At 40.4% G+C, this 24,873-nt stretch overlaps 4 protein-coding genes across 8 annotated transcripts in view; 3 read left to right on the forward strand and 1 right to left on the reverse strand.

The window, feature by feature from the left end:
- TMEM9B (TMEM9 domain family member B) overlaps positions 1-9,524 on the forward strand; it is a 12,741-nt gene extending 3,217 nt beyond the window's left edge. The window contains exons 2-6 of the mRNA XM_019616056.2: positions 7-12; positions 160-251; positions 4,021-4,129; positions 5,080-5,214; positions 8,352-9,524. Coding sequence (XP_019471601.2) covers positions 7-12; positions 160-251; positions 4,021-4,129; positions 5,080-5,214; positions 8,352-8,507 — 498 coding nt within the window. The 3' untranslated portion in view covers positions 8,508-9,524. The remainder of the gene's footprint in view (positions 1-6; positions 13-159; positions 252-4,020; positions 4,130-5,079; positions 5,215-8,351) is intronic.
- A 1,470-nt stretch (positions 9,525-10,994) lies between these two features.
- ASCL3 (achaete-scute family bHLH transcription factor 3) lies at positions 10,995-14,547 on the forward strand. Its single transcript, XM_031553425.1, has 2 exons — positions 10,995-11,072; positions 12,716-14,547. The coding sequence occupies exon 2, from the start codon at positions 12,721-12,723 to the stop codon at positions 13,273-13,275; it is 555 nt and encodes a 184-aa protein (XP_031409285.1). The 5' UTR covers positions 10,995-11,072; positions 12,716-12,720; the 3' UTR covers positions 13,276-14,547.
- On the forward strand, positions 11,067-21,989 carry C5H11orf16 (chromosome 5 C11orf16 homolog). 5 transcript variants are annotated; one of them, XM_019615333.2, is made up of 8 exons: positions 11,067-11,941; positions 12,570-12,653; positions 16,395-16,587; positions 17,245-17,404; positions 18,162-18,390; positions 19,100-19,759; positions 20,212-20,393; positions 21,018-21,989. In XM_019615333.2, the coding sequence occupies exons 3-8, from the start codon at positions 16,421-16,423 to the stop codon at positions 21,180-21,182; spliced, it is 1,563 nt and encodes a 520-aa protein (XP_019470878.1). In that variant the 5' UTR covers positions 11,067-11,941; positions 12,570-12,653; positions 16,395-16,420; the 3' UTR covers positions 21,183-21,989. The 5 variants fall into 5 exon arrangements, 4 of the variants coding, with proteins under 4 accessions (XP_019470878.1, XP_019470875.1, XP_019470881.1 ...); XR_002114916.2 differs by lacking the exons at positions 11,067-11,941; positions 12,570-12,653 and adding an exon at positions 14,586-15,181 and having other exon boundaries at positions 16,459-16,587; positions 21,018-21,254; positions 21,666-21,989; XM_019615330.2 differs by lacking the exons at positions 11,067-11,941; positions 12,570-12,653 and adding an exon at positions 14,586-15,181 and having other exon boundaries at positions 16,459-16,587.
- Positions 21,990-22,554: 565 nt separating this feature from the next.
- Positions 22,555-24,867, reverse strand: AKIP1 (A-kinase interacting protein 1). Its single transcript, XM_010710925.3, has 4 exons — positions 24,712-24,867; positions 24,398-24,505; positions 24,056-24,106; positions 22,555-23,004 (listed from the first exon to the last, which is right to left on the reverse strand). The coding sequence occupies exons 1-4, from the start codon at positions 24,745-24,747 to the stop codon at positions 22,861-22,863; spliced, it is 339 nt and encodes a 112-aa protein (XP_010709227.1). The 5' UTR covers positions 24,748-24,867; the 3' UTR covers positions 22,555-22,860.
- Between the last annotated feature and the right edge of the window lie 6 nt (positions 24,868-24,873).

The following is a 24,873-nucleotide window of genomic DNA, read 5'->3' on the forward strand; positions in this document are numbered from 1 at the left end:
GCTCAGGCTAAGGTGAGCGGGGAGGAGCGGGTGTGGGGAGTGCTGTTTACTTATGTCGCTAATTGCGTTGAACTCTTGAAACAAATCTGAAAGGTGGTTTGCTGTCGGCTCTTCGTGTAGGACGTACGGTGCGGGCTCAGATTGTTGTTTGCTTTGCAGAATTCCGAGGACGTCCGATGTAAATGTATCTGCCCTCCTTACAAAGACCACTCGGGCCATATCTACAATAAAAACGTTTCGCAGAAGGACTGGTGAGTTTATCATGGGGAAGTACAAAGAGTGTGGTTGTCTGTAAGCATTCTGCAACGACGACAAAAACATCTCTTGCACAACTTATTGGGCATTTCAGAATTCAGCCATCAGAAGAGATGAGGCTTGAAACCCCTAACGTTTCTCCACCTTCTATTTTGGATTGCGTGTTCGCATGTTCTTCTGTTGCATAAGACTTGGAAGTAGTAGAAGAAAAAGGGGTGTTGTAGTTTGAATTCAGTGACCAGAAATGGTATTGCGGTAAAGCAGTGTGTCTGTTGAACAGTACAGGGATTGTTCTCTCCTCCTTCTCTGCTCTTGAAACCAGTCCTGTTGTTTAGAGATTGTTTTGGAGATCTGTTCCTCAAAAATCACAATAAGAGAATGCAGTACGTTCTCTCCTATATATACAGACAAATCTTCTGTGTCTCAGCAGTGTGCTGTGTTTTATTGCTTGGGCTAGCCATGGCATCTGTCAGGTTCCAGCTGAGCTGAGGACCTGTATGCGTGAGCAGGAATAAGCAGCTGGGGAACAAAGGGGAGATAGCAGTGATTTGAAACAGCATATTTTGGAGTTGCTCTGATACCCTAAATGCTCAGGAATTCTTGGATCAACTTATAAAAATGTGAAATACATTTTGATACATCAAGTCTTCTTATATTTCAAAATTATTAGTAGACTTTTTAGTCTGTTGAATAGCAGCCTGCTAGCTACTTGCTTGTGAACATTCCATGCCCCTTAGTAGACCCACCAAAATAATTACAGGAATGAAGTTAGCGATACAGATATGTATTGAGAGCTATGCCTTGACTTATTGACTTATTTGCAGAAGAACTGTGGGAAACAACAGTATAAATTTCAATCTGTGTTAATGAACATAATACTGTCTAATCTGAATTAGTGTTTTGTCCCATGTGGTTAACTTAATGTTGTTAGGCCTGCTACGACAAATTAGTCATAGCGCAGCAGTGAGACATACTGAGAGAACTCCAGCTGCAGCTGGCATCTCAGAGCAACACTGTTAATAGCTGTGTTGCCCCTGCAAATGAAGTGGATTTTTTTTCAGTGGGTATTGCTTAGCATATGCCTTACTGTCATAAAAGACCTAATTTCACTTTAAATTGTATTGACAGTGAAGGAAAAGTTAACTTCATGGACTTGCTGATTTCATGGTGACAGATTAATGGTGCTTACAGAATCTCAAAAACCTATTTTCCCATCTTAAATCTCATTGCATTGAGATTGTTTCTTGTGAGACCACCTGGGAATGTTTCATGACTTTGGTCTTCTTGCTTGGTTTGCCTACTTGCTACTTTAAAAAGGCTTCATTGCTAGGTCATGTGCAACAAAGTAGACAATTCTAGTGTTACACCTGGGCTTCTGCATCTATGCAGGTGTTATTGTATAGAACAGGGTGACATACTCTTTCCTTCAGGCACTTAGATCTTGTCTGAGACAAGAATCAGATCAATTTTTAGTGTCTTTATGAGTTACATTCAGTATGACCACTTACTGCCCCCTTATCCGGACATAAAATGAAAATTTAATCTTTAAGCTTGTAGCCTGCATTATGATACCCTTATTTAGGTGTATCAATTCTTTCACTGGATTGGTCCTTTTTTTTTTTCTATCCTCACATACTGTCAAACAATGGCTTTTGTTATCAGTATGAGCTGACAGTGCTCCAACACCAATAAAAGTGTTCTCCATTTGAGAGTTTAGAGCTACTGCCAGCAATTCAGTCGTGACAAACAACACACTAAGCAAACGTTGTGCTGTATAAGCCTAAGCATCTACATGGCATTCAGTTAAATAACCCACTTTGGAAGAAATGCATTGGTATTTCATGTTCAGAGACTGACTGCTTTAATAGTCACGGACATGATAGGAGGGAAGGTGCCCTGTCTGCTTTGATAAACTTTGATAAACAGATAAACTGAAAGCTGAGCAGAAACTGTGCTTTTTACTTGCCTAGTGTACAATCAATGAATATACAGTTGATATGGTGTACCCAGAAGTTTGGCTGATGTAATTATACTAGAGTAGAAAAAGAAGGACACTCACTCTATCCTGGGATCACATAGGAAACTCCAGTGGTATAGATCTCCAGAAGAGACCCTTCCCCATGTCAGCTCTTAAATGGGTCTAGGAGAGGTGGAGCCAGGCTCCACCCCTTCCTGCAGCACAGGTGAATTGCCTTCATCTGTGCTCCGTGGCTGACTCAGGTGATTAATCAGAGATTCGGGCTGTGATTCAGCAGCCCCATACACCTCGATTCTCTAGAGAGAAAAGTTTCCTTGGTGAGTGTAGGGGAGAAGGTGCTAATATGGGGGCAGTTGAGTGGCAATACCCATTAGGAAAGGATCAACCTTTTCCACGTATTCCTCTTAAATTGTCATGGAATCACAGTCTAAGGAAACATATAATCAAAACTGTAAGATTCTGAGAGCTTTTACCCTCTATAGCAGCGTGAAACTGAACTAGAGAAAAAACTTGCTGATATTATTTGATATATTCACAGTAACAGACGTCCTGCTGTAGCCAAGCAACATGCTGGCTTTCTTCTCTACTTGAGCATCATATTGACAACCTTTACAGAAATTTCTTAGTTTATTACTTGTATGTATTTCTAACTTTGCATCTTAAGCGCAGCACTCTTTTGCAGAGGAGTTTGTAATTCTCATGCCAAATAAATGGAAAAATGATCCCTCCATACCTCTCCAGAGATTGTGATGTGACAGTCAACAGTTCTGGTTATAAAGAAGTAATATCAACAAAACAGAAGAGATAAAAATTGATGCCTTGCCACATGGCTTGGCAACATTTTCATCTAGCCCAATATAGAATTGAATTGTTAGCTGCTACTATCACATCAGGGATTTTGTTTTGTTACCTGCTTCTGCCTCCATTAACACTGAGTTGACAGGGATCAAAGTGAAATTTGTTCTATGAGTGCTCTTCAAGGAGCTTCGGATGTTAACTGAATAACCAAGCTGAGTCAGCAAAAAAACCAAATTATTTAAGTTATTGGTGGAAGTAGTGGTGCAAGTTGTTAGATCATGGCAGCTGGATATTAGTACTGTGGTGTAGAATGTTCATAGCATTGTCAACCACGTTTCTTGGTATGGGAACTGTCTAAGAGTTTGTAATCTTTGAAGTCGAAGTATATTGTCCTGTCTGGTTCCAGTGCTTCAAAGTGAATGCTGTTTATTCATAATCTTATTGCTTTAATAAACAACTCATCCAATGTCTGCTTTTTTTCCTTTATGCCTATAAACATGTGATGGTAAGAAAAAAAGAGCTACTGTTCACAGACACCAAAGAGAGGTTAATTTTCCTTCAGATACTGGAAAAAAACAGAATAAAACTCTAAGTATTAGGAGGAAAAGATATATAATAGGTGGAATTGAGTTAGAGATGTCACTGTCAAATGGTGCATGTGTGCTGGGTTTCAAATTCTTGGACTTGTTAGGCTGAGAGCTTTATTTCCTTAAAATAATGTGTTTAGTTGAAAAGTTCTTAACTTGTCTAGCAGCTTGTCAGTAGATGTATTTATCATTTAAGTAAAATAATTGTTGAGCAGTGATTTAAAAAAAAAAAGAAAATCCTTTGATACTTATAGTTTAGAACAGCCTATCTTAAGCAAGGGTGAATTCTCAGCTCAAGCAACTGGGATCTGAATGTATCTAAAGATGTGAGATCTGCCTATACAAGAGAACAAGTAAGCTAAAACCAGCTGCACCGTTTGAACCATTCCTGTCTTTCTTCAGTGATTGTCTTCATGTGGTTGAGCCCATGCCTGTCCCTGGACCTGATGTAGAAGCATATTGTTTACGTTGTGAGTGCAAATATGAAGAGAGAAGCTCTGTCACAATTAAGGTAAACCATGGAATTCTGTTGTTATATATTGAATTCCTCAACTGAATAGTAAATATAACTTTTTAGAGAAATACTCTTTTTAAAGGGAGAACTCTTCCAAAGCAATCTTAAGTTTTTTTTTTTGTTGGTTGTTCATAACTTATCTGGAATAGTAATAGTAGAATCATGCTATAGCTGAAGGGGTGAGCTTACGGAGTTTATTTAAGTTCTCCTGTTTTGAGATTAAGCTTTATACTTCGCTGGGATTTTGAGTGTGCTGTGGTATTTTGTCAAGCTTTGGACTTCATATTTTTCTTAGTGTTCTCTCATTATTCATTATTCAGCTGTCTTGCTTCCTTGATGTAAATTTACTTTCTATCTTGGCAAGCTAAGAAGAGCAAAATTGATCATGTTTCCTTTATCTGATGATTCTTCATACTTATCCTATTACTGCCATTGAGCCTCTGACTGGAGTGAATAGATTACATAGTGCATATTTTCTTCTGTTATACAGATTCCTTTTTTAGGAGGCTTTTTAGGATTTTGTGTTTTTCCCCTTCTCCTTTTTCTTTGTGAGCTCTGTGACTGAATGTGGATCTATGCTAGAGAATGGAGACCATGCAGGAACCCCAAAATTTGTGACCAGTTTAATTGCTGTGGATGAGTAGTCTTGATTAAGGTGAGAGAACACCAGGTTGTTTCAAGAAGGATAGCATAGGACTTCAGCAAGGCCTCGCTAAGAGAGAATTTGTTTCAAGCTAATTTATTTGTCTGCCCTTAAACCTTGTAATAGCAATTTAATAGATGATGGCTTTTTGCTGTTCCTGAATTTTAAGTCATAGTGACGCTACTGAAGATTGTCAGGCTCATCAAAAACTTTGACTGTACAGTTCTTTTGTTCATCACTGCCTGGTGAGAGGTGGCCAAGGTAATGTCGTAACTCTGGGATAAATAATGTTTGTGTTGTGCAGGTTACAATCATCATATACCTGTCTATTCTGGGGCTACTTCTTCTGTACATGGTGTACCTTACACTAGTGGAACCCATACTGAAGAGACGTCTCTTTGGACATTCACAGCTCATACAGAGTGATGAAGACATTGGGGTGAGTTCATCCAACCGCTTGTATGCGTGGGTTAATTCTTAAGTGATTATTTGGGAAGATTTTTTTGCAAGGTAATTTAAATTCTTTTCCTGAAGGGAGAGGATGATCTTCACTGTAGTTAGAAAACCATGTGATGATTCTGTGAAGCCATGCTTTCATTTTTCACTTGTCTAGAAAGTATTAAGATGAGGATTGCTTCTGTTAGTCCAGCTCTAAACACAGATTATTTTCTCAGAGAAGGAATAGAGGAGGAAAGGAGGAAAACTCATGTGGGAGGTACAAATTCTGATTTGCTCATAATCAGTACAATCTTCTTAGTTTTATATATATTGATTTCAGATTTTTTTTTTTCTCAAAAAGAAAGTATATATTCAGGGGTTACATCTTCTGTTGCTTCAGTTTGAATTTATTGATGCTATATGTAGTGATTGATGCTAAAATAATTTACTTGTATTACAACTGAAAACTGGAGTGTAATATAATATATTCCCACAGATCAGAACAGCCTTTTTCAGGAGAAAAAGGGGAATTAGTCCATCAGTGACAAATGATGACAAATGGTTTTCTCTCTCTTACTGGCCTTTCCCATTGCCAGTACAGCGTTTTTGGTTTTAATAACAATGGAGCACTTTTTTTTTTTAAAGTACCATTACAGGAAGGCAGTGTAAAACCTTACAGAACCTTGCATCGGCAACAGTGAGACATGTAGTACCTGATCAGTGTTGATTGATAGGAAAGACTGGTGGGAGTAGAGCATCTTTGTGTTGAAGAGGGACTTAGAATTGTATAAAAATAAGGGCTGTGGCTAAGCAGCTCTAAGGTGTTCTATAAAGCTGATGAATCTGCCTGTCTGGGTGAGTTAGTACTACAAACTAACCCAGAATAAGTACTTTTAAACGGGAGCTGTGTTGGTGGTAAAGTGTTGGTGTTGTATCATACAAACCTTTTAAAACAATTTTGAAGTCTCAGCATTGATATAATTTCTATGCTGAGTCTTTAAGCAGCTCTGTTTCTAATGGCAAGGTACACATCAGATGTAGAATAATCTCAGCTAACATTTCCAAAACCAAACCTGGTCTGACAAGAAGATTTTATCTTTATAACCTGAGCTTTTCAGCAGACATAAACATTTTGTAGTAAGTACTGTTGAAAGAAATGGGAGCTAGTCAGAAAGATACGCAGCATTTATTAGTGTTAAAGAAGATTTTTGTCATTCCTTCAATTATATTATCAGTTTATTAACTGATATCTCCTGCTATTGGAAGAGATAAATATGGTCGTTCATAGTGAAATAAAACTATGATGTCAGCACTTACAAAATGTATTGAAAAACCCTGTGCAGTTCTACTGCCTGTTGCATCAGGAACTTCATAGATGTGAAGGCATTAGAAGTGGTAAATGCTGTGCTCTGTACCTGTGGTTTTTCAAGTTCAAATTTTGCTGTAACTTAGTGGGACCCTTGTGTACTTGTAGAGTAGCTACTGCTTATGTCTGCAGCAATGCTTGGAACAAAAAGCTCTTAAGTTCAGTTTTTATTTCACATTCCTCATTTCCCATTGTCCATTCTTCTGACACAATGAATGTGAATTGAAGGTTCTTCGTGACTTTTTCCTTTGTTGCCTTTTTTGTTGTCTTCCTTCTTGCAAGATCTTCAGGTATTGCTCTCACTCTGGAAATACCATCTGTATTGATTTAGTTGCTACAGTGTGCTTGCTTTTTCCTGTTGCCCATGGGTGGCAGTGGCAACTGGTGAATATAAGCCAATCTGGGAGACCTCTTTTTCCATGTCTTTTTCTGTGTCTTTTTCCATGTCTTCTGCTGTTTACATTGAAATTGAGAGTAGTTAGCTTGCCAGTACCATTTATTTTATGGAGGAAACGTATTTCTATTGTGATTTCGCTTCCATACAAATGAAGTGATTTGTGATCTTTGAACTCACTGTTCTAGATATATCCAACTGCATAATCTTTTACGTAAGTTCACAGCTCTGGGACTGTCTTGTTTTTAGCATATTTCTTAGCTCAGTGATGCCCATATGTGCCTTTGTAGACATCCACTGAGATCCTTAATATTAATCATTCTACTGTTAAGAATCATCATCAAGCTATTCTGTACGGAATTATGTTGCAGATACAGTATCCATTCATGTCAGTGTCTTTTAAAAGCATTCAGGAACAACAACAACAAAAAGTACTGTGAGGTATATACATATAAAAGGGCAAATAACTATTTAATACGGGATGTAATTATGTTTTTTTTTACTATGTAGTTTACACACGATGCTTTCTGATGTAGCTTTAGAAACATGACTTTGTCCAAAACAGTTTGACAGCCAAATAAGAAGTTCAATTCCAACTCTTACTGTTTATAACCTGCTTTTATTTATTAGAAGAAAACAAAGCTTTGCAGGTATTGATGGAAAACAGACAGAGTAAATATTAAATAAGTTCTCAGTTATTGTTGAGCTCTGTCACTTAAACAGCTGTATTTACACTTTGCTTTCGGACAGCCTGGTACAATAGGTTTGGTTTGGTAAACAGTGGAGTGTGTTGGTTTTACATACAGTCTTTATATGAACATCCTGAACTGCTGTACAGTAACAGGCGGAGAGCTGGCAGAAAACTGAGTAATTCACTGTTTAAGTGACATTAAACAAAGTACATTCATGACAATAGCAGGAGGGTCCTGGCATCTTAGTCTGTCCTAGATTTGATTCCAGCAGCTACTAATGGATGCGAATCTCGTTTGAGTAGTGAGGCACTGGAACAAGTTGCCCATGGAGGCTTGGATGTCCCATCTCTGGAGACTTTCAAGGCTGGGTTGGATGGGGGCCTGATCCAGTGATTGGCAACCCTGGCTGTGTTAGAGAGTTGGAGCTCAGCGATCCCTAAGGTCCCTTCTGACCTAAGCTGTTCTATGATATTGCAGTGACACAGTTCGGTCTATTTGGAAAACCTGTGGTGATTACATGGGATGAAAAGTATAGTTTTAACTATCTGAAAACTTGCTTAATCATTATGACTGACTAGTTGGCCAAAATAGCTCATTTTACCTTAAAATCACCAACAAAATAAAACATTTAATTCAATTGCTTGATGGAATTATTGAGATCTAACTAAGGATCTTTGCCATTCCAGGATCACCAACCGTTTGCAAATGCTCATGACGTGTTAGCTCGTTCTCGGAGCCGTGCCAACGTTCTGAACAAAGTGGAGTATGCCCAGCAGCGCTGGAAGTTGCAGGTCCAAGAGCAACGCAAGTCTGTTTTTGACCGTCATGTTGTGCTGAGTTAATTCTCTCAGCAGTAACTCCAAGAAGTAAAGCAGGCAAACTGAAAGAACTGACTTCTTTCTCCCTGAACCTACCACTTCAAAAGGGTTTTCTTCAATTGTTCTTTTCTGATTTGAAAAACAAACAAACAAACATATATATATGAAGTATTTAAAATGTGAAAGAATGTACTAAAGTGGAAGCAGATAAAAGAAATTAGTTAACCAAAAGCTAGAAATCTTTACATTTTCAGTTGTCTCTTACTAATAAAACCGAAAAGAAAACAAACCCTGAGATAGCTTGCTTTGTTTGCTACTGTGAAACCTTATTTACAGTTGTGACTTTATGGTGATTTTTAACTATATATTTCTCTTTATTATTTATGTGGTTAAAAGTACCTGGGAACACTGTAACTACTTACAACTCACTACTCTCTTTATGTAAAGACCTTTTGTAAATATATTTGGATTTTTTTTCAGGCTGATGTGAGGTATTGGAAATTGAAATCTTGCAGTGCAGTTGTCATGTCAGAGAGCAAAATTTTGATTGGCTGTATTCATCATTTGGTTTCTTGCACTTGCACTTTCAAAGTGCTTGTATGTTGGGTGGTTGCAGAAATAAGGCTGGACTTAAATGGACACTGACTCATTGAGCTGCACACTTGAAGTACTGTGATGTAGATAAACTCAAATGCAGTGCACTTCAAGGCAGGGTTGACATTTCCTTCTATTTTGCTTTAAAAGCGTAATATATTGTATGTGTATGATATCTTTTAAAAGAAATCTTCCTTTCTTCTCATGGGTAAAATCTCAGGAGCTAGTATATGATGAAATATTTATTATAAGAAATCTTTCTGCATTTGTCTGGATTGATGGTATAAGGCACATAATTTCTTGAGCACCTGTCATCCTGGGAGTTAGGTGTATTTTTCTATCTGTGATTCTGTGTTCGTCTCTCTTAAGAGATATACAGTTGCTAGATGACTAACTTTCATATATCCTCTTTGGAATGTAACAATTAAAACTGATTTTTGAAAAACAGATGCACATTATCTAGATGTCATCATTTTCTCCCTCATTACCCTTGCATGTAAATTGCATTTATAAAAACAGTTAACTGAAAATGCTTCTGAGTGGAAACGCAGTTGTTTAGCTGTTAGATAAGGGAAAGAATGGCTCACCAAATTGCTGATTGAAAGAAGGTTTTAATCCCTGACTGAAATTTAGCTAGCCGTGTTTAGTTATATTATTGTGTTGCAATGATTTTCATTTCCGGTGCTGAAGGAAATGGTATCATGGAACAGTATTATATATTGGCAGGTACAGTTTTGGCTTTCATGATGGACAGAGTGGGAGCAAAATAGTGTGGAAAATAGACTGTACCTGTGTACATAGTTCTTCAGTACCTTGAGAGGAAACATAAGTTGTCCCATAACATTTGCAATGACTACATCTCTTTGGCAGATGCAGATCTTCATTGTCTTGTCAGTCCTGTAGGCTTCCAAAACCAGAATTAATCTGGGTGTAATTATGAGAGGTACCTAATTAGTGGAAGTGTAGGGTTCTTCCTCTAAGTACAAAACAGCACAGGGTGTATTGACAGGATAAAAGCAAACAAAAACACAGTTGTGTTTGGCATCTAACCCTGATGAGTCAATGATCAGTTATGACAGTGATGTACATAGGATGCCCTAAAGAAAAATAACTTGTTTGTTGCATTTGTGCCTACCTATCAGTTCTAATAGGTCCTCTACATCTTAGCTGTATTTCTGATCAGGTCTGAAGCTGGAGTAGAAGGAGGATGCAGAACTTTGCTCCAGATGGGGGGAGAGAGGCGGAAAGGGAATTAGGGCCGATATTTGAGTTTAGTGTTGAGGCTTTGAGACAGCAAAGTGGAAGAGAACTTAAAGAACTTGAAACAGCAGATCTTTTGAGATGACCGTAAAATGTAATATTAATTTCATCAATGCTCTTATTCAAATGTGTGTTCATTTTAACAGTATTTAACTAAGTTGTAGCTGATAATTAAATTTAGATGTTAGTGTACGAAGCTCCAGTAAAGGAAAATGCTGCTTTAACAGGGCTTAAGCAAAGTATGTTCCTGATTTACTTTTTCAGGTGATCCAGTTGTGTTCAATACGGTTTTAAAATTTCTAGTCCTTAATGCCAAGTCTTGTTGCCATCATAGCTGTAGTGTGGGTGGAAAAGGCAAACCAGAAATGAGCAGATCTAACTGTAAGCTACTTTGCATGTTGTCAATTGGCTATAAATTGCAGGAGTCATTGACTCAGTGGAACAGAGTGCATGATTCAGGTAAGAGAACTGTGTATTGCTGTATCTAGCAATACACTGAATTCTTCACTGAATATCCATGTTTCTCTAAACCACTTCTATCAGCCAGTCAGTAACAATGCTTCTGTAGCTTTTTAATTCGTTGTGTATAGTATGATCAATTACTACATTACATAAGATGCAAGGAAAGTGAAACATTAACTTTTTTTTTTAATATCGTTTAGATATTTTCAGGTATTACTCAGCAGCCTTAAAATTAGCACGTCTTCTTTCCTTGGATTTTACTTTCCTCTGAAGGTTGGTGAGTCTCTGGTCTAATGGGAAGAGGATTCTAATGTGCTCAGTGCAGACAGTAAGGCAACAGACAACTGTTCTATGGAATGCTGTTATGCAGCAGAAGTGTCGGTGCAAAACAAATGCTGCAAGTATCACAAGGGGCTGTGCTTTTGGTTTCTTGCTGTATATAGATACTTTACTATTAACTTTTTGCTATTCAGTGATTTTATTTCATTCTGACAATTTCCTACTGTGACATCTTGAAAATATTTTTAGAATAACACAAATTGAGTTAAAAAAGAGAAAGTTGATTATCTACTGCTTTTGTTTTATGAATGTATATATTCACTTCTAATCTTTCAGTATCTTTATTAATTCAAAATGAATGTATGTCTGCATGGCGTCAGTGTGCCTATAGAAAGATCAATTTTAGATGCATGTGACTGTCTCTCTTGTCTAACAGCATGCTATAAAGGAACTCTGAACTCCCAAGATTCCTGTACTGAGATCCATTTTGATAAGAAAAAAACCAAATAGCACTGAATACAGATATATGTTGATGGAATATGTTGTTAGATTGGGTTATTGACTGAAATACTGTTGAAAGTGGCAGGTGTGAAATGATTAGAAAACATTAAAATATCTCTATCCTTGTGAGGGATTAAGAGAATCCAATTTGCTATGGAACTGTGCTCTGTATATTTGAAGCTTTTCAAGGTTGTTGTGAGTAGTGCAGTCTAGATGTTTCTGGTAACCTAGTTTGCGTTTGTGTGCTTTTTCTGTTATAGAGGGTATAATCTCAGTATTTTAGAAAGCAAAGTACAGATGAGGAAGATGTTAAAGAAGCATTTTTGGATAGATTTTGTGTTGGGAAGTACTGCTTGCAATTGGTAAGGATGGATCATAATTCTTTAAAATATAACTGTATGCTTTAGATATATTTTTAAGTAGCTATTATGTAAAATAATTTAAAATTGAAATTTAGTATTTCATCTCTGTGTTTCTCCACTCATCTGTGTATGAAACAAGAGGACCCAAGATGATGTCAGGTTTAGCCCTAATTCATCCTATAGGCCTTTTCTAAAACTCAGATGAAGAGTAAATTGAATACTTTGCAGACATAAATTTAACATTGGGATCCCTTCCCTGCGTAAGTTTTACATTGAGTCAAAACAGAACAGTGAATGAGATATCAAATGATTAGAGAAGGAAAAGTAATTTGTCATTGAAGATTTCTTGTACAAGTAGAGAGTCTGTCACTGGAATTGTCAGTGGGGGGGAGAGAGTGCTTTCAGTGTCGGCCTGCTTTATGTTTTCTGTCAAGATGAAAGTTTGGAGCAAGCTAGATTTCTGTGGGGCTCATAAAGGTAGATTCTTCTCATTTCTGAAGCAGAGATGAAAGGATAATGTTTGCTCTTTCTTTTAGAAAGTGTTAATAGTTTTCTTAAGATCTGTTGTGCATTTTTAAAAATCACTGTAGCCAATTTACATCCTTCTTTTTTTTTTTTTTTCCCAAAGAGGATGTTTTCTGCCATCTGTGGTTCTGAAATGTTGCAAATACATGAGAAGTCTCACCTGGCAAATACCAGTTAGTAAGCGCAGGTGAGTATTTTGTCCTGTCCAGTATGAGTTGTTTAAAGTGTTTTGTAATTATGCATTTCCAGGTTAAATGCAGAACCTGATGGATGGGAAAAGCTACTGTAATCTCACGGACAAGTTGTCCATCTCTGCTGACACTCAGTGCATACAGCTGCCCCGGCCTTTCTGTGCAGACCCACTGGTTATGTTTCACATGTACTCAGAAACACCAAACCAGGTCGCTTGCTCTGAAGATCTGTCATTCCTTCCTTTCGTGTCTGAGCATTTCATCACGGAGAACTTTTACAGTGAGCCCTGTGGCTTTTCCTACCAAATACCCCACTGCAATTACAATAGGAGTGAGTACTCCTATGGGCCAGCTTTCATCAGGAAGAGGAATGAGAGGGAAAGGCAGAGAGTTAAATGTGTCAATGAAGGCTATGCTAAGTTGAGACATCACCTACCTAAGGAATACTTAGAGAAACGGCTCAGCAAAGTAGAGACTCTCCGTGCAGCAATAAAATACATCAGGTACCTACAGTCTGTTCTGTACAGTGATTCCATGGCAGCAGACAAAAATGTCATGGAGCCACGCCAAGCAGCTAAAGCAATTAACAAACAAAGCCAATTTTTGAAGGCTATCTAAACTGTTCCAAATCAAGGGAACGATATCCTACATGGGAGCCTGGTAGTCACTGCTATGTTGTTAATGATGTGCACATTCCTGAAACATCTGGGAGCAGATCACAGTACACATTGATACCATCCCACAGAAAAGCATTTTAGTTTTGCATGTAGTAACTGTGCTTACAGAACTGTGACTGGAAAATCACATCTGAGTGGCCTCAGATAATTCATGGAAATTGGCAAGCACATCAAAAATTGTTACTGAACAAAAAATACAATACCTACAAGTGTGAATTAATTGCATGTGCAATCACATTCTTTGTGCTTTGAAATAAAATAAAGTCTTTCCAGTGGTGAGGCTAAAATTCTTTTATTTTTCTGTAATGTGACTGGTTTGCTCTCATACACCCTTTCATAGAAGTTTTTTTGTTCTTATTGCCAGTGTTTCTCTTAGAAAGCGAGGAGGTCTTTAAAAAGGTTCCCAGGAATGTTGTTCAAAGACAACAGGATGGATAATTTAGTTTAAAAGTGGAAGGAAAAGGGGAGCAGTTCTCTGAAACATTGTCACTGGACGTAGGAAGAGCATGACATCTTGCAAATGCAGCTTTATTCCTATGAGTAAAAATGTTGAACTCTTTTAAAACTGTTGATTCAGCCTAATTTCTATTCAAATTCTATGGAAATTCTTTTCCATCATTTCGTGCACTTAAAAATTAGGACTGGTTACACAATGTGAAGAGGGTTGGCAAGATTCTGGCCTGGGAAGAATTGTGTCCTGTGAAAGAAATTCTTCTGGGATCTTCTTCCCCTTAGTCTGTTTCTCTGTGTTATCGATGATTTCAGCTAATCAGTGTAGAACAGATTTATGCCAAGATGGTGAAGAGAGTTTTATCTTATGATTAGCAAAATGTTCTTAACGCTTGCTGTGTGTCAGGGTTGGCATTTAACAGCAATTTGGCAACATGAAAGCAGTTCGTCTCTGGTTACAGCAAAATGTAGAGAAAACAATTCCAGACTTTGTAAGAGTTGGCAGTCCTTAATTACAGTCATCCATCCCTCTGTTCTCATGTTTTAATAGTAGTGAATTGAAAAATGCCTACTAAATGCAATTAAGTATTTCCCTGTCCCCACTGCACAGACATATCACATATCGAGGTGTGAACATTTGTTAAGGAGGAATGAAGAAAAGTAGAGATTAGCAGGAAGATTTCTATTTGATTCTCTGACATTTTGGAACAGGTTGCCTGAAGAGGTTGTGGATGCCTCATCCCTGGAGGCATTCAAGGCCAGGCTGGATGTGACTCTGGGCAGCCTGGTCTGCTGGTTTGCGATCTTGCACACAGCAGAGGGGTTGAAACTCGATGATCATTGTGGTCCTTTTCAACCCAGGCCATTCTACGATTTTGATTTTGTACATGCTTTGGAGGAAATGGGGAGAATTCACAAATTCTTCCCCTTTATTATGGAAAGGAGAAGTTTGCAAAGGGATTCGATCTCAGTTCCTCCCAGCTTTGGCTCTCCTTGTTTCCAACCAATACATCTGTGGTGCTGCTTTATGATTGTAAATCTGAACTGCAGCTTTGAATGATGATACATTTCTTTTGCCTTATGTTACTATGCGAAGGGCTGGAGGATGTTTTACCCTTTTGTAATCCTTTCTTTGCCCCCATGGTCTCTCAGTTCAATAGCTGGATCACCAGAGCTGCATTTAGCAGCAATTGGGCTGCTACATGGCAGGCAAAGGGTCATCTCTGCAGCTGGGTCAGGTCAGCTCGTCAATTCCAAGCGGTAGCCATGTTGCTGACCTCCTTAGCAACTAGAAAGTGCTAGCAACAAATGCTTCCTGCATCCAGCAGGGCAAAAGGACGAGGTTTCTGTCTCAAGGCTAAATACAAACGGTCAAGATTTAGTGTTATCAGTAGCTGGTAAGTTTGAAACACTTCTGGGTCCAAATGTGTGGAACTATTCAGGAAATCTCACAGTGCTCCATAGTTGCCTTTGTCAGAGCCCTGCTTTGTACGTCTGTGCAATACTTTGCTCTTGGCAGGACAGCTCTAAGCAGCTTTACAGCAGGCTTTAACATGGTACTGGAATTTGCATTCCTTTAGAAAACATTATGGATTCCAGCTTGTTTCAGTTTGTAATAGGGGAGCTTGTGTAGTAAGTATGAGTTTAATGTGTTGATTTGCTCTTTATAAGACACATTTTTCAGCAGTTATTTACTTGCCTTTGTGTGTGTTTGAAATTACGTTAAGTTTGTAGATGATAGAATCACTGATCGTATCTTTTATGAGAAGAAATAAAGGTAAATTAGGCACTTGGTTTATATACTGCTCACTCTATCGCAAATTTTACCCTCAGCATGCTGAATATTTCTAAACAAAAAAATATATATGTATTTGTAAGATTATCAGGGAGCATCACCTCATGAATCCTAATGTGACAACTTCTGAGTAGTTAGTGCTCATCAAATCTCAGCATCTCATTCTTCTGGTGGCAAGCCATAGTCCTACTGTTGCAAAACATGATAGGAGAGCTGGGAGATCAAAATATTTCGTCTTAATATGTCATAGGCAATTCTGTTCTAGCACTACAGTCAGAAGCTGTCTGCTCAACTATGTGAACTTCAGCTGCAGTTTCTGTTTTAGCTTGTAGAATGGGGAGGGTTGGGCTGGCTCTGTGTATAAGGAAGCTGTAAAGGAGAGTGTAGGTGTAAGAGGAGAGCTGCGTGTTATAGAGGGGAACAAAAGCTGGAGCTTTTGGAGTTAAGAACATTGCTTTCCTTAGGATTTCCACAGCAAGAGTGTTTCTCTGGATGTTTATGTCCCTTTACTAGATAGAGATTTATAGACTCACAGACTGGCTCGGATTGGAAGGGACCTCAAAGATCATCCGTTTCCGACTCATTTGCTGTGGGCAGGGTTGCCAACCACAAATTTGAATGAGTAGAAGTTACTGAGGTCAGTGATGGGTTCACATGACAAAACACCAGACTGGATACTTTGAATTCAGTCTTTATTTCATGAGAGCAATTAGTAAAGGTTACTGAGATCTTGAGAGTAATCTGGAAAACATTTGCTTGGCTTGGAAAATGTCAGTTTGTTGTCTCTTTTCAACTGCTGCCAGCTCATGTTTTAGTCTTGCAGGAAGCTGCCTTTGCTAGAATGGCTCATTTAGAAGGATTCCTGTCCATGGACCACAGGTGCTGCAGCATGATGCCAGCTCTGGACAAGTTCTTGTGCTCCAGTGCCATCCCTGCTATCCATCCCTGCTGCAGGAGCTCCTTCACCATGCATCCTGCCTGGATCACCAAGACCCTTGCTCCCCTGTGGTAAAATTAAGTTCTTGTTGGATCTGTGATCTGTTCTTTTGCATGATATCTAATAGGATAAAAAAGGCTGGGATGTGTCAGGTTAATACGTTAGCAACTTGAATATCATTTGTGTTTTCCTCACCCTCGTGCTGGCAGTTCTTGGATTGCATTAACTAAAATGATTTGCTACCCTGGAGATTATGGAAAGCAAAGCCTGGGGTAAACTTGCTATCAAAAAAAAGAAATCCTTAATGTTACTTGGATAAATAAAAGCATTTTGCATGAGCAGTGATCTTCTGTGAAATGGTTCTAATTCTGTGTGACAGGGAATTATTTCCCTGTTTTGAGCTTACACTGTCAGCTACAATGCTTGAGTACCTCTAAGCTGTGCTTTGTGCTGGAGCATCTTTTTCTCTTGCCTGACCTTAAGGGTTGTGTTAACTTGCCATGTAGTCAGAAAAGATGTTAGTGTGGGTGATCCTGGCTGAGGTCTCCAGCATATTCTTAGCTTTCTTCCTCTTAATCCCAAACCAAAGAGAACTGGGTAAAAAGTGGGAGTTCTACAAAATGAGGTGCAGTAACCTTGTTCTTACATCTTGGAAGATACATATGTACTTTTGCCTGACCCACAGAAGCTAATTTCTCTCACCACTGACCAATTTTCTTTTATTCAAGGTGCCAACGGATTGGGCGCTGCCTCCCCTCCCTTGGCCCAGCATGGCCGAGGCTGAGCATGTCACAGAGATCAGCCATCTTAGCCAAAAATGTCCCTGTTCTGGTGAGAGGGGAGCATGATGGATTTTATTACCATGGTACAGTAAAAGAGGAGATGGAGGTGAGCAACAGTCTCTGTGCTGTAGTCATGCGGGTAGGTGTCATGGGGTGTGCACTGTTAGTCAGATCTGTTCACCTGCAGGTGGGCCATCCACTGAACTCAGGTGAGGTTGGTGAAGTCAGTGTGGCTGCAGGACACCCCTCTGCCTGTGGCAAAGATTGAGTGTGGTTGGATGCAGTCTGCAGCAGTCCTTGTGCACGGCCTGAGTTCTGTGTACACAGCAGGGCCTCATCTCTGCTGGTGCTGGGCATCATGCCAGGCCTGGATGGCATCAGAGCTGTTGTGAACAGCGTGCTGGCCACTGTTGTGTATAGACACATAGCCACCAGCGCAAGAAAAGTGTTTGGTGATGTGTTATGTACACACTGCCAGCTTGAGTCAGCTGCAGACCAATGGCACAATGTCTTAGAAATGTTAGTGAAAGCTTTTATTCATCAGTTTGTTAGCACTTCAAACGTAAGGGGGAAAAAGAGTCTATTCTTTCTCAAGAACAGGGAAGTGTCTTGTTTCAGTGTTGATTGAAAGCCTCTTGACAGGCCTTAGCTTACAAAAAAATAAAAAATTCCAGCAGCTCCCCAGCAGTGAGTTCATGTTGTATGTTATGAGGAAGGGCTTGGGCGTGCCTAAAGAACAGCTTTGGTGTGCCTGGTGCATGCAGTGTGCCTTGTAAAATCCAGTGGGGCTATTCTTAGCGATTATGTGACTTGATGCATAACAGTGTGTTTTTCAGAGGTACTGTTTTTTTTCCTGGTAACAGAATGAAAGGGAGATGTTCCTGGTAGAGTTTACCAGACCACTTCAGTTGCATGGAAGGCATTCGGTATGCGTGCAAAAAACAGCAAAGGATGACATCCTGGAGTATGCCAATGGCATGAAGCATTCCTTGCTGCCGGGAGACAAAGTATTGGCACCTTGGGAACCAGATTTGGTGAGATATGGCCCTGGAACTATCCTCACAGGGATTGAGACAAGGGACCCCTTACGAGGTAAGAAAGATGCTGCCCTTGTCTTGCTTGCCTTGCTTGGGAACACAAGTGAGACTCTTGGGATGAACTCTGTTGTGCTATTGCCAGAGAGCTGTCAGTGAACTCACTAGCATTACTTAAGGCTTCCAGGAGCTGATGTAGCTGATATGACCTTAGATGGATATCGGCTTTAACCTTGCCTGTCTGACCCTAAGGAAGCTGTGACCCACAAAAACGTCACCTTCCATATCTACTGATCTGCAATTTCCTGTATGTTCAGGTGGGGCTGTGTCTGTTGCGTGAAGGACAATGGCCTTTTCCTGAGAGATCCAAATGTGGCAGCTCTCAGGAAGCATCCGTCTGTGCTAGAGTGCTCATGCTTATACTGAAGGATGCATCCTGGGAGTGACCTTATCACCCAAGCATGGTATTTCAGCAGCTCATTCATTTTCCTGTGTCTGACAGGCTCTGCTGACTGCTCAAATATGGGTAGCGTGTCCCCAGAGTGTTACTGCTAGCTTTGGCAGGAACAGCAAAACTCAGCCAACATTGACTTGTTCATCTGATGAAAAACTGGGAAGAAAGATGCTGCCAAGTGTCATAGTGAGAGATGATCATTGATGCTGCAGCTGGCAGGACTAGAAAGCGTGTCCCAAGCTTCAGAGCCTGAGCTGTATGTGCTCCCTAGGCAGAATGGCTACTCACAGCTGCATGCCTTTTCTCCCAACAGCCTCAGAAGATGAAGAAATTGTAGTTCAGTTCTGGAATAACAAGAAAGTGAAGCTGCCACAAGGTGTAGCGCTGTGGATCCCTCCTAGCCTGTGTGAGAGGATTGTGGAGATGATCCACATGCCTTTCTCCAGCAGGTTAAAGCGCAGAGAAAGTCCTGACGCTAACTCATGCATTTTTTCCTGCAGTCCTAAAACCACCTGGGTTCCTGTTTGCGTTGCTCATAGCAACGCTAAGCACAGCTTGCTCTGCTCACCCTGCTGGCCACTTCTCCACTGTCGTTGTGGTGGTATGTGCTGTTCATCAGCCTGTGTCCGCTGCTTCTGCTGCTGCCATGGCCATTTTGATGTTTGGTGGCCTCTTCCGCCCAAGTCTCAGGTCATTCAGAGAGAAGCTGAAGAGGCAGAGCCCAGCAGCAAATCCTCTCCACGCCTTCTAGAAGTGGAAGGTCCAAAACAAGAGGAGTTAGCAGCTTTGGCAGCACGTTCCCCTTCTGACTCAGAGGGAGATCCAGAGGTGTTCCCAAATCAGAGTGCTGTAATGGACAGTACTGTTAAAACAGACCCCAGTCGTTCTGAGAAGTCCAGGCTGGAGGAATCTGCAAGACCCAAGTGGAAATACTGGAAAAGGAACCACTACAAGTCTCGTGCCAGTAATTCAGGTGCTTTGAAACACCCGAAAAAGGAAGGAGCAGCCAGAGGGAAATAGCCAGCGTGTTCTGTGCCCCTCTTCATATGGGCTCTCATTTAACCTGTAGTTGATATAAATACCATACATTTGCCTGTCAGCTGCCAATGCATTATTTCCTCCTCCCCAACATTTCTGCCCCCTTGTCTTGCATGCTAACTCTTCTTCGCCAACTCATCCAGTGGAAAACTACTAGAGTCTCATGTGGAGGCAGGTGCCCCTTGCTGAGTTTCTTACTCATCATTTTCTATGCATTTAATGATGCCAGCATCTTTGTTAACCGTCATAGCTAGTCTATGCAGAATCAATCACCCGAAAGAATTCCTTAAAATGTTTGAAGTACATTTTTCTCTCGTAAGTGAACGTATCTGTTTCAATTCTGTTTTCCCTATGCTTAAGGCTAAGATACAATTTTTTTCCCACAAGGAACTGGCAGACGCAGCAGCATATGTACAAAGGGCAAGTTGGAATCCAAAGCCATCTCTGTTGTAGACATGTCCCATGTTGCACCACCTGAGCAGAATGCAGTGTTGGAAACTACTGAGCAGCCTCCCAGAGGGCAATTCACAATGAATGAAAAATACCAGGATTTCAAGCTATCATCAGGGGTAAGGTAATTTGTATTAATAATGTATTTACTGACGTGGTCTGGTCTGTTTGAATGGAACAAGTATTCATGTTAATAGTTTGGAAATTGGCATTTCTATAGTAATTGCCTGCTATGGCCTTCCACCAATTTTATGATATGGAGGGACTTCTCCATTAATTTAAAAAAAAAAATTAACTAAAATAAAAGTGAGGAGGGCCTGAAGCTCCTTGTTGGAATGGAAAAGGTTATGCCAGTAAACAGTGTGAGCAATCAGCAAAGACTGTACACTCAGAAACTAGCCACTTGCCCACTGACATCGACCCAATTAAGTCCTGCAGAAATAGGGACCTGAATGAGTGCCTCTGAAAATGGTCATCTCTGACCTTCAGTGTAAATAAAATCCAAGAAAAGACAGCTTATACAAGATTTTTATGCCAATATGCAACTCTAGACAGGCGTGCTCTGTGTTAGCCAAGTGTCATATCTATGCATTGCTGACGTGCTTTGCCTTTTGATAAAACTAGAAAGAAACCAGAGGAGCCTCATTCTAGCTCAAAACCAGCAGTATGAATCATAGCAGTGGATACATGTGGTAACACAGAGCATTCATGGACTGCCAATGGATTTTTATTCTGTCTTCCAGGAGGAAGGTTCTGTAGCATCAGGAAAACAAAGATATAGAGGTACAAGAAAGAAAACAGAGTCGGACAATAAACATAAAGCAACTTGCTTAGGAAAGGACAAACTTGGCAGTACAGACTGTATCAGCAGAGAACAGAGAGGGAAAGAACAGCAGAGCTCATGCTAAAGCAGGGAGAGATGTGATCCATCATAACTCAGTAACTCTACAACTGATGAAGTTCAAGAGCTGAAATTTCAGGTAAACTGCTTGTACTATTAGCAATGTTACGTTTATTAAGCAAATAAAGTTCTGATTTAGGCACTTCATAGATTTTATGGATAACTGTACTGTTTTAATGACTGAGACGTGATTTCCAACCTAATAACATTTCAGCATCCTCATTCTTTACTCTGTGGTTAGTCTGCTGTTAAATTGAATTATTTGGATGTGAACTCTTTACATTTCTGAAGAGATCAGGGAAACCAGTATTAGTGTGGAAAGCCTGAGCAGATGCAAAGCAAGGATCTAATAAACCTCCAATTTATCTACTGTCCTCTGGTGCTAGCCAGAGGAATTCAGCCCACCAATTTCTCTGTGGGAAACCAGAAGAAACAGAGAAATGATACAACCTGACAGCCTCAAATTTTTATTACTATTATTTTTTTTCAGGATTAAAGCAAAAGAGAGAACCACCAGAGAATAAGGAATATATAGCTTAACACAGTTCTGTGTGCAGTGTTCAAGCCATTGAATTTTATATTCTCCTCAACATTAACTGAAACCTTAATGCCATCAGCTATAAAAGGATTACAGACTATATAGAGCATGTCAACTAACTGCCTTCTACTGAAAAAGGTAGCTAGGCAATTCTTAGCCTAGTTTAGAGCCTGCAGACAGGATTTGAAGCTTGTCAATAGAGTATCTCCATAGAAGGAGATTCCACAACCTGGGCAGCCTGTTCCAGTGCTCTGTCACCCTCACAGTAAAGCAGTTTTTCCTCATGTTCAGATGGAACTTCTGTGTGCCAGTTTGTGCCCATTGCCCCTTGTTCTGTTGTCAGGCACCACTGAAAAGAGCCTGGCCCCATCCTCTTGACTCCTGCACTGCAGATGCTTATAAGCATTGGTAAGATCCTCTTTCAGTCTTCTTCCCTTCATACTGAACAGCCCCAGGTCTCTCAGCCTTTACTCAAACAGGAGACACTCCAGGCCCCTCATCACCTTTGTGGCCCTCTGTTGGACTCTCTCTAGGAGATCCCTGTCTTTCTTGAACTGTGGAGCCCAGAATGGTACACAGCACTCCAGCTGTGGCCTCACCAGGGCAGAGTAGAGCGGAAAAGATCATCTTCCTCCACCTGCTGACCATAAAAAATGCACCCCAAATGGCATTCTGTTTCTTTATCAGAATTATAAAAATGTAGATAAGGGAAATATACTTGAGATGGATGGTCAGCTGGCATATGTGTCTGCATTCACACCACTGGGATCTCGTTCTCTGTGCATAAGAACATGACATGGACTTTCTGCCTGAGGGTAATATAAAAGAAACAGGCATCACAAAGACCAAACTATGTATTTATTCTACTGATTGTATCTTTAATTGTTTCAAGCTTAAGAATCTGGAATTACATAGTCGCATGATTTGAATTAAGAGAAACAATGTACAAATATTTATAAAATCAGTGTACAAAGTGAGTTGCATACAATTGCATTAAGTTAGCAAATAAATATACAGGCCATAAAAATGGAGTCCCAAAGAAGAGGATTGTATTAAAATGCTAATAAGAAATAGTTACACATAATTCATTATATGCCTTAAAAAATCCTAGTATTTTATTCCCATGATTGCCAGCAAACGATAAACGTCATAGCACAAAAGTCAAATCAATGCTTTGTCCAGCACTGACGTCCACCACGTGGGTTTGTTTCACCATGTCCTCTGAGGTTGCTGTGATAGAATAAATGCCAGGAGAGACTTCGATGTAGATGTCTTTGGAAGCTTTCTTGGTCTTCAGTGGACAGGGAAGGGGGAACAAACAGATTTCTTTACTATTTAGTGATGTTAAATTTCCCACAAAAATATAAACTTGGAATTTGAATTAAAAAAAAACGTCATTTAAACTGCTATCTAAATGTTGTGTATTTTTTTTCAGAATATATGAGCAATATAGAGACAACTGTAAAGTGTTTCTATTCACAAATGTCACATTCAAAGTATTTAATGATTTAATTTGTGGAAATAATGAACAGGCTGTAATCTCTACTTACAAAACTAAAAGCTGTCACTTTAAACTGTTTTGAACATAACAAAGGAAGTCATCCATACACCAAGTTAATCTCATTCATACTATGGCAGTTTCCATGGTTCTCATCTTTTGTGGCTTAGAAATTCCTGAAATTGATTTGGTGAGGTGTTTGGCTTTAAAAAACAATTAAGTTTTCTTTTCCTGGAGGAACAGCAGTCTTCAGAGGGGACTGTATCAGGGCCAAGCGTAACTGGCCAAGCAGCTGCTGCGTGCTTTGTTCAGCATGGGGAATGTGGCAGGAGCACAAATGAGGTGAGAGCAGAATACTGCTGGATTATTGCTGCTGGTGCAAATCACAGTGGTCTACAGATCATTCACAATGTTTTGACAGTCTGTATCAGCCCAAAATATGGGAGACTCTTGACTAGTTCTGTGCTGGATGGCCACAGTCTGGTTTACAAATTTCTTCTCAGAAAGAGTGGTCAGGCACTGGAATGTGCTGCTCAGGGAGGTGGTGGAGCTGCCATCCCTGGAGGTGTCCAAGAAATGTTCAGATGTTGTACTAAGGGACATGGTTCAGTGGGGAAATATTGGTAGTAGGTGGATGGTTGGACTGGATGATCTTGGAGTCTTTTCCAACCTTGGTGATTCTATGATTCTATAATTAATTGTGTCAGTCTCTGCCTGTTTTACTGACCGTCTCTGGGATGGTGAATACACCATTCATTGATCTGTGCTGTCACAATATCTCCACGTCTGATTGTAAACTGATAAAGAAATGTACATTTGAAAACAAATTATTTTGTAAACTTACACGTTGCTGGCAAGGTCTAGCTTGACTGGATGCTGCAGAAGCTGCACTTTTCTGGAAAGAAAAGGATAGTTTTCTGATTATAACCACACAAAGGTAAATTCAGTACATGAGAGAGGGGATGCTCTGAGTCCATTAGAGTTTCCCCTCTGCGAAAGGACTGAAATCATGCTGGCTGTTGCCACCAGCAGTGGCCCTGCCAACCAAAGGCTCAGATCAGTCCAAGTCTTCACCTGCCTGTGCTGTCAAACACACAAATGCTGGCAAACCCGGTGTCACAGACACCACAGCTGCCCCATGCTGATGGAAGGAACAACCTTCCCAAGGACACCAAACTCTCCTTACCTGGTCTTCGGCGGACTCCAGCTCTCCCTCGTGCCGCCCGTGGTACCTGCAGATGTGTTTCACTTCGTTCTCTCCGCACCTGTAGTCCGGCACAAGGCTGTAGTACTTCTGGACAGCGGTGGGAACAGAAAGCGTTACACAACAGGCATCACAATCAGGTTCCTGGTGCCGCCTTGCCGTGCGGTGCTGCCACCTGCCGGCACACGGAGCGCACCGCCACCGATCGGCGGGCGCAACGGCTCCCGAATACCAACGCCGTCCCTCTCGCCTTCGGCGTTACTGCGGTGCCACCGGCTGAGCAGCAGGGCTTTTACCTCGCATTCCCGCGTGGCTTGGGCCATGAATCTCATGACGGAGGCGAACGCAGCGCTGAGCCGCTCCGAGTCTTCCTCCTGCCATTAAGCGCACGCTTAACGAAGCGCGGTGCGGCCGCGCGGCAGAACGCGGTGACTGAGGTGGCTGCGCGCCCCGCTCCG

This window comes from Meleagris gallopavo, chromosome 5 (genome assembly GCF_000146605.3).
Source record: "Meleagris gallopavo isolate NT-WF06-2002-E0010 breed Aviagen turkey brand Nicholas breeding stock chromosome 5, Turkey_5.1, whole genome shotgun sequence".
NCBI classification, from domain to species: Eukaryota; Metazoa; Chordata; class Aves; order Galliformes; family Phasianidae; genus Meleagris; species Meleagris gallopavo.